Source organism: Nematolebias whitei, chromosome 8, assembly GCF_014905685.2.
Source record: "Nematolebias whitei isolate Nwh7 chromosome 8, NemWhi1, whole genome shotgun sequence".
Taxonomy (NCBI): Eukaryota; Metazoa; Chordata; class Actinopteri; order Cyprinodontiformes; family Rivulidae; genus Nematolebias; species Nematolebias whitei.
In genome coordinates this window covers 31,054,000-31,062,233 of record NC_056505.1, presented here as the reverse complement: position 1 = coordinate 31,062,233, position 8,234 = coordinate 31,054,000, and the positions used below count along the sequence as shown (strand labels likewise).

The following is an 8,234-nucleotide window of genomic DNA, read 5'->3' as shown; positions in this document are numbered from 1 at the left end:
GGCAGTTTAAAATATTTTCCACAAAGTTATGAGAGAGTTCTTACTGATGTTTAATTGAGGGAACTATCACTTTATGAAAGAATCCACTTCAGTCCAGAGCAATGGTCTCAACTAGACAAGTATTAACCATGCCCACTGACGATAAAGGGCAAGGCTGACAAATAAAATTCATGATGCACTGCAGCACAAGACCATGAACTGAAATATTAGGTAACAGACATTTATTAGATTGTAGATGTGTGTTACAGCCATTAAAGATAAAGTCATTATCTTTAACAGCTTTTTGCTTTTCGGGTGGTGGGGGTCACTGGTGTCCATATCCAGCAGTCACTGTGCGTGAGGCGAGGTACACCCTGGACAGGTCCATGTCCATCACAGGGACACACAAACGAGACAAACAATTCACACACTCACACCTAGGGACAATTTAGAGTTACCAATCAGCCTAACATGCATGTTTTTGGTTTGTGGGAGGAAACTGGAGTACCAGGAGAAAACCCACGCATGCACGAAGAGAACATGCAAAATCCACCCAGAAAGGTTCCCGGTCGGGATTTGGACCAGGGCAACATTCTTGCTGAGAGGCAACAGCTCCATCAACTGAGCCACCATGTGTTACATTATTTATGTATTTATTTTCTAATTTTATTTTATTATTGACACATTTAAGTAATTCTTTAATGACCTAAATTATTAGAAATGGCACAATTGTCCCTCTATGGTAAAAGGCCTTAGTAGGCTAAATGTAGATGAGGACCATTACAAAATCACATATTCTTGACAAAGGCATTGAGGTGATCAAAGTCACATCTACTGTACACATGAGGTCTGTTAAAGTTCTGTGTTATAACTGGTCCACTGGCTTTATTATGGGCACTTGAGGTTCCTCCCCACTATTGTCCTCCTTTCCAACCCAGTGGATGCCATGGCCGTTTTCTTTGGGTGGAAGGTGTGGCAAATGCTGGCGCTCGAGCGTGGAGAATGTGGTGAACTGAACTCTCTTTCTTTTGCTGGTGGGTGAGTGGATTGACTCACTTTGCATGGATTTGTTTCTGTTAGAGCCTGAACAGCCAAGTGGAGAATCTGTCACAGGAGCCAAGCAACTGGGCCTCCTGGAAAGAGAAGTGGTCTTATCAGGCCCAATGTCTATCACAGTGGTTGTTGTCTGGGAGTCCTGGTGCAACGGACTGCATGGCACGGTCATCACCAGCTCAGCGTCTGTGCCGAGCCACACCCAGTCATGCCTGTGCCCTGTTGGCTCTTGACTATGGGAGGAAGGCTTCTTGTGCCGGAATTTAACAACATATGAGATACAGTTTACTAGAAACACCAGAATGGCCAGACAAAAGACCCCCAATAAAGCATACATGCCAATCTCTAAGTCTGTGAGAGGTCTGTTAGCCATTGCTTCTTCACCACCAATTTCTACCACCGTCCCTTGCCCAGGGACCCCAACCTTGGTGGGAAAATTGTAGTTTACCAGATTCCCAGGAGCTTTCACAGTGCTAATAAAGCCAACATTACTCATATCTTCCACTATTGTATTATCTGAGTTGTATCCTTTGCTGCCATCTCTGGGGCTGCTAAAAATGCTGATGTTCCCCATACTGGTTGCACTACCAGCATTTTGTGAAATGCTAGTTTTACCTACTCCTCCAAGACTGCCACTGGCTATAATGGTTTTTTCTGTAGACTTGATGGTGGTTGGGATCCTCTGAACAGCGCTCTCCTCTTTATTGAAGTTTGAGATACTTGTAGGGAGAAACTGAGATGGCATCCCTAGCTTCCTTTTGTTGTCCAAGTTTTCCCCATCATTCCCATAATCACTGCTTTTGCCGACAGGGCTTTGGTCAAGGCTGCGGGTATTGCTCCCTGGCCGCCAAGTATTCACTTGAAATTTGACCTTAAGGCTACCGTTGCCCACTGCCACTATACTTTTGCGTTTGGACTTCTGACAGGCCTCACAGATGGACATCTCTACCCTAATCAGGACACCCTCCCCCTCTCCCTCTGCCGCCACAACTGGAGGTTTGCCCAGCACAGAGACCACTCCCTGATCTAGAGATGTTACTGTCATACGGTAGAAAGCTGGATCATAAATGTCAAGAGGTGTCTGGTTGCCATCACTGAACTGTATCCAGGAACTGACTAAAGCATTCTGTAAAAAAACAAGGGGCAGAAATTTTATTGCACTTAAAGGCTAAACTTTTTCTCTGACATTTAAAAAAAATAAAGAATGTTACCTGTTTTGGGTTTTGTAGCACCTCTTGAGTCATTGTTGTTGCCAAGATGGCCCTGCTGCTTCCTGAACTTCGTTGTAAGGTCATGGAGAGGCCAGCAACCACCTGGACTCCTAATTCTGTAATGCTAACTTTATCATCCACAACTCTGACAGTTGTCTTAGCCAAGATGACATCAGACAGCGGCGAAAACACCTGTCACAAAATTTAATGTTTGGTTAAAACAATTAGTAAAGAAGTCTTAGTTGAAATCAACTGGGTTCACATGGTTAAACAATTAAACTCAAGTTTAAATCCTAACTTCAAACAAGTGATGTTAAATACTGATTCTAAAGTTTACATCCAGCTACAATACAATCAGCAGATTAGCCTGTTACCTGGATGGATGTGGTCCCAAAATCGCGACCTGACAGCACAGTTCCTTCCTGCAGCTTTGCAATTCGAGTGTCCTCCACCTTCATGAAGTATCGAACCAACCTTGTGACGTCCGCCTGCCAATCAGGGCCCAGAAAATAGGCTGTAGGATCTCGTGGATCTTCCTGCTCAGCCACAAAATAAGTTAGCACCCGCACAAGGGCATGCTGAAGCTGTAGCATGCAGCCTTTGCCCTTCCGTTCAACTTCATCACTGTTCCAGGCAGATCTAGGATAGAAGCATAAAAACACATGTGTGAGTCACATCTGTCACACAGATAATGCTTTTACCTGTTTGACATCAATCAGGCAACCCTGTCTCTTTGCATGATTGGATCACACTGAATCATTTTAGCACCTTAAATAACAGAATTGTATCCTCTAAATCCTAAAAGAAATATTTTAGTGTCTATGAACTAAATGATATATCCGGAAATCCCACGTAGTAACCAAAGAGATTGAGACGATGCATGCGCTTCCTACCTTTTTGAGGTCAGGATTGGTACCCTCCAGCTTTTGATTTGGCTCAGTTCTGTGTCTGACAGCTCGATCTGTAGGGGGAGCCGAGGCATCCAAACGTTCAGTTCAAGCTGAGCGCTCAGGTAGCTGTAGGTGAAGTTTACTGTCATCTTCATCTTGCCTTTGGTCTCTTTGCCATTTACAAAAACATAGTCACATCTGTCTGACACCTGGGTAGAAGAGGACATAACACCAAAAGAAAGCCATACATCAGAGCATAAATCTCAACAGTTTTATAGCCTGGCTGCTATTGTTGAGTTTGTACAAGTATGAAAACTATCTGCATCAAACCCTGAGTGAATTTGTTGTCCATGAAGGAGATGTTCTTCATCTAACCAATGACAAAGAAATAATTAAATATTCCCATAAAAGTCAGTGTTTTAACAAATAGGCTGTTCTTACAAAAACAAATGACATTGCAGCAGTTTTGCGCTGCATGTTACCACAGTAATGTCAGCTGGCTGTAATAAACTACTGCGATGATCACCAGTCCGAAGCGTTAGGAAGAGGCGGCATTGCAATTTTATGTTAATCCAAATATCACATGGTGTTGTGCTGACATCAGTCCTCCACAGCCAAGCGCATTCATTACAGCTTAATTTCTAAGGTGACCTTTGCAAGTTTTCACAACTACTCAAAAGATCTCACAACATCTTGAGACATTTGTCAGGAGGGATTCTTTAGACCCATTTGTCAAAACCACAGAAGAAAGTTCAGGGGAACACCATGGCTTTGATAGGTACAGATTGTAAACACATTCTCAGTTTTATTTCTTTGAAGCTAAAATACTATATAGAAAATAGGACTTTTTTTTTTCAGAAGGTCCTCTGGGAGTCAGTCATGCGGAAGTCATTGCGTGCCATGAACATAAGCTCTAACATGACCACATCATGATGCATCATCCTTTCTACTAACTCACATATAATGCCCTTATTTCTACAAATGATCCACTTTCCAACTAAACCACCAGATTTAAAATGAATGCCACTGCAGCTTCTGAATATCTCCAGAGAATAGAAGGTGAAAGTTCGAATAATCTACGATATTGTATTTGTAAAAACAAAATACAGTACTTCAATTTTCTGTCTTCCCATTTATTTTTGTTAGTCTTATTATGTATCTAAGAATATCTCTCCTTGGTATAAGTTTGGGAAAAAAGATGTTTGTCTGAAATGGAATTAACTTTCAACACTAGCTAAAATATTAACGACTTTAAATCTAAAATATGTTTCAAAGACACAACTGTGACTATAGTTTCTGTGTGCAGCTAATGCAAATCATAGGATGCAGAAAATACATATGAATTTCAAAGAAAGTAGGTACATTCAACAGAGTTTAGTAACATGGGTTAAATTACTGTATTAGCGTATCAAAAAGTCCAAATATTTTACCAAAGACTCAACTTTATATATTTAAGAGAAGATTGTTTTTGTGCATTTTAAGTTTTCATCTTGCCTGTACTTTTGAAAATCTTTGCCTCTGCAGCAGATTACACTCTAGTCTTGCTTTCATTTTGTAGTGTGAGCTGTCTATTTTAGATAAATCCTTCCATCTATCACTCACAGATTTCATACCCCTCAGGCACAGCAGAAGAGGAGCGATATCTGAGTCAAGCTGGTAGACTAAGAAGATTAAAGAGAATGTTTGTGACTGAAGCTGCTGTTTGGTCAGCAAACACTCTGGGGGCTACAGTAAGCTCAGAACAAATACAAAGGCAGGCAAATTACAGGGTTGAAAGGGATCATTTCATTCATTTGAACCCTTTTGACATCCACATGTAATCCCACTTTTCCTATTACTGACACCTATGTGCACTTAATGGGAGTTTATTCTGCTCTGTTAATCTTAGCAGCTGTCTAAACGGATAACAAGACACATTTATGAGACACCGTTTGTTTATTTTAGCTAATTTGGGTCTTATTTTACCAATGAGAAATAAAGCACATCTAGAGTTTTGGTGCATTGTCAGTCACCTTCAAAGGCGAAAGAGCGATAATGTTTTTCGCTGTTTGAATGGAGTCGATCCAGTTTTAATCAACGTGAACAAATACAAAATATCCATATGTTTTACAGATTTTGAACTATATTTGTTGTGACAGTAGCTGAGAGTCATTTATAACATATATTCTGAGCACTGCAAATTGTCTTTGCTTCAGACTTTAACAATAATTGTTACAGTCAACACTCTCTGCCTGTTAGCAAAATATCTCATAAACCACTGATGAATTTTAACGACACTTTCAGAAAGTGTTCTATGGGTGTACATCTACAACTAACTTAACTTTAACAATAAAGATGGCCGCCATTGCTAAATCACTTATGTAAGCACAAAAATTACTTTTTTCTTTACTTTTTTTTCTTTTGGCTGCTCCCTTCTTCAGGGGTCGCCGCAGTGAACTAACTCGCACAAAGACTTTGGCAATTATTTTTACACCGGATGCCCTTCCTGATGCAGCCACAGACCACTGTGTGGAGCAGAGAGCTGCTATCTAGGGGGCACAGGGGGAGCAGATGGTGGGAGTTAAGGGCCTTGCTCAAGGGCCCAGAGTGGGGCAAATGAGGGTGGAGGCAGGTATGGGTGTTTCACCTGTCCTACCCACATTTTCATGTTGTCAGTATGGAGAGTTGAACTGGCGACCTTCTGATCACAGGCCCACCTTTTCCAACTGCTGCTCCACCACTCCCCTTCATAACTCTGACAACCCAACTGGTAACTGGTACAGGCAAAAGAGAGCACATTACTCCAGTTCTGGCCTCTCTTCAATGGCTCCTGGTTCACTTTCAAATTCATTTTAAAATCCTTCTGTATGGTTTTAAATCTCTGAACAGTTCTGCCCCCTCCTATCTCTCTGATCTGCTGCAGCCATATGTCCCACAGCGCTCTCTGAGGTCAGCAGACCAGATGCTTTTATTGGTTCCAGGAACACGTTTTAAGCTCAGAGGTGACAGGGCCTTCTCTGTTGCAGGTCCAAAACTGTGGAATGACTTACTGCATGTCAGGCAGGCTCTCTCTCAATGTTTTTAAGTCTCGTTTAAAAACTCACTTTTATTCCCTGGCTTTTGACACTGTGTGATTTGATTTTAACTTGTGTGTATTCTATAATGTTAGTCATTTAGTTCGTATCTTTACCTCTGTGGATCTATGTATTTTTTGCTAAGTCCTTTGCTTGTTTTGTTTATGCTGTACAGTGTTTTGGTTGGCCATGTTGCTGCTTTAAGTGCTTTAAAAATAAAATGGGGTATGGTATGGTATGGTGTGGTGTGGTGTGGTAATGGTATGGTATGGTATGGTATGGTATGGTATGGTATGGTATGGTATGGTATGGTATGAGTGCTTAAACTTTTGATATACAGGCAACCAATGTGTGCTGGTTTTGTACATGGGATCAAACGGGTGATAAAACAGTGGTCACAACTCAGGAGAGAAGGTAAAAGATTGGTAAACCATTGTGGTGAACTATTTGTTTAACCATCTGTTAAAATAAAAATGCAAAAGTGGCTTTTTACAGCTGGCCTTGTCACAATTATTATCACAGCATTTTCTTTAACAAACTCTCCAAATTGCACTCCTGTGACTGCATTTCAACGGGTGCGTAAGATACTCAATTGAAAGTAATTACTTGAGCATATAAATGCTTTGCACAATGCTCCTGAAACAAATTAAGCTATTAAAGACTGAAAAATGGTCTCTGAACATTAAAAAGTCAGGCATTTCAATCAATTTTTACTTTTCTTGCCACTCAGTCCCTTTCAATTAATGCTCAACAGCAAGTCCATCAATGTGTAAATAAACTAGACATTCATGTGGATGACTTTACTCTGTGTTCTTTGCTTGTGGACAAATTTAACAAAGGTGAAGAGGAGATTCTACCTTGAGAACATCTTCATCACTGGTGCTGCAGTCTGTGTAGTCAGATACATCTGTGATTGCTCCATCTTCCTCCACAGCTACCGTCCTCACAGGCATCACCACCTTCTTTCCAGTCAGCACAGCTGTGTTCAGGATCTCTGTGTCCTGCAGAGAAAGGGGGATAAAAGGAGCTGTAATCAGACAAGAAAATAACTACACATCCAGTCATTCGATGTAGTTTCACTTCATATTTCGTGTGATTCAGCTACCAGACAGTGAATATATTTTGAAGTTAGTGGCAATGGATGAAAGTTGAAGACGGTTGGAAACATAGGTGATGAAGGGTAGCTTGCTGACCTTAGAAGTCATGGAGTGATGAAAAGGCTATTCTCCCTTTGGGAAATTATGGATGAAGCTGAGTTAAGGCAAGGTGGTGACTGGGTCAGCACATGAAGGGTAGAGCTAATCTTGGATTTCTCTGCACAAACGTATTCCTCTGGGGGAAGCTGCGTTAGTTCAAACATGGCCAAACAACCATGGACACGGGCTGAAAATAACTCTTACATGTATGCAGTGTCGTCTGAAGTGTCCTTGTCCTTCAGCAGTGGATCTGTGCTCCTTGGATAGGAGGCATCATTGACGCAAACATTTACAAACAGCTGCATGGAAGGACAATTTTGAATTTAAGGGTTTTAGATTGCTTGTGTGAGCATAAACATAAAATCAGGCTGGATCTGCTGTGTCTTTGAAGTGGAAGTCCTGAACTCTAGTTCATACATTCTGGTTTACCTCCGACGTTAAAATTTAACCAACTACATGAAAAGCTAATGATCTACAGTTTTGTGATTGAGTGAAAAAAATATCTGACTCACTTGAATTTTCTTTAGCCAAAAGATGAAAATTCAGTTTTTTAACTTTCTATTGCCATGAATGGAAGCAGACTATTAGTCATTATTGTCCAAGGTTAGCCATTACAATCTTAATGCATCACAAACAATGATGAGTCCAGCTACAGGCAAGAGGTGGAACACCTGGAGAGCTGGTGCAAAGAGAATAACCTTCACATCAATGTGAAGAAGACAAAGGAGATGATTGTGGACTTCAGAAGGAACAAAAACACCTACACCCCCCTGAACATAAGAGGATCTGCGGTGGAAGTGGTCTCCAGCTACAAGTACTTGGGTGTACACATGAATGACAACCTCAGCTGGA

At 41.2% G+C, this 8,234-nt stretch overlaps 1 protein-coding gene across 1 annotated transcript in view; it reads right to left on the bottom strand.

The window, feature by feature from the left end:
- Positions 1 to 844: 844 nt before the first annotated feature.
- Positions 845 to 8,234, bottom strand: part of LOC119414063 (transmembrane protein 132D) — a 76,362-nt gene continuing 68,972 nt past the window's right edge. The window contains exons 5-9 of the mRNA XM_037681180.1: positions 7,044 to 7,187; positions 3,137 to 3,342; positions 2,618 to 2,882; positions 2,244 to 2,435; positions 845 to 2,158 (exon numbers count right to left, since the gene is read on the bottom strand). Coding sequence (XP_037537108.1) covers positions 845 to 2,158; positions 2,244 to 2,435; positions 2,618 to 2,882; positions 3,137 to 3,342; positions 7,044 to 7,187 — 2,121 coding nt within the window. The remainder of the gene's footprint in view (positions 2,159 to 2,243; positions 2,436 to 2,617; positions 2,883 to 3,136; positions 3,343 to 7,043; positions 7,188 to 8,234) is intronic.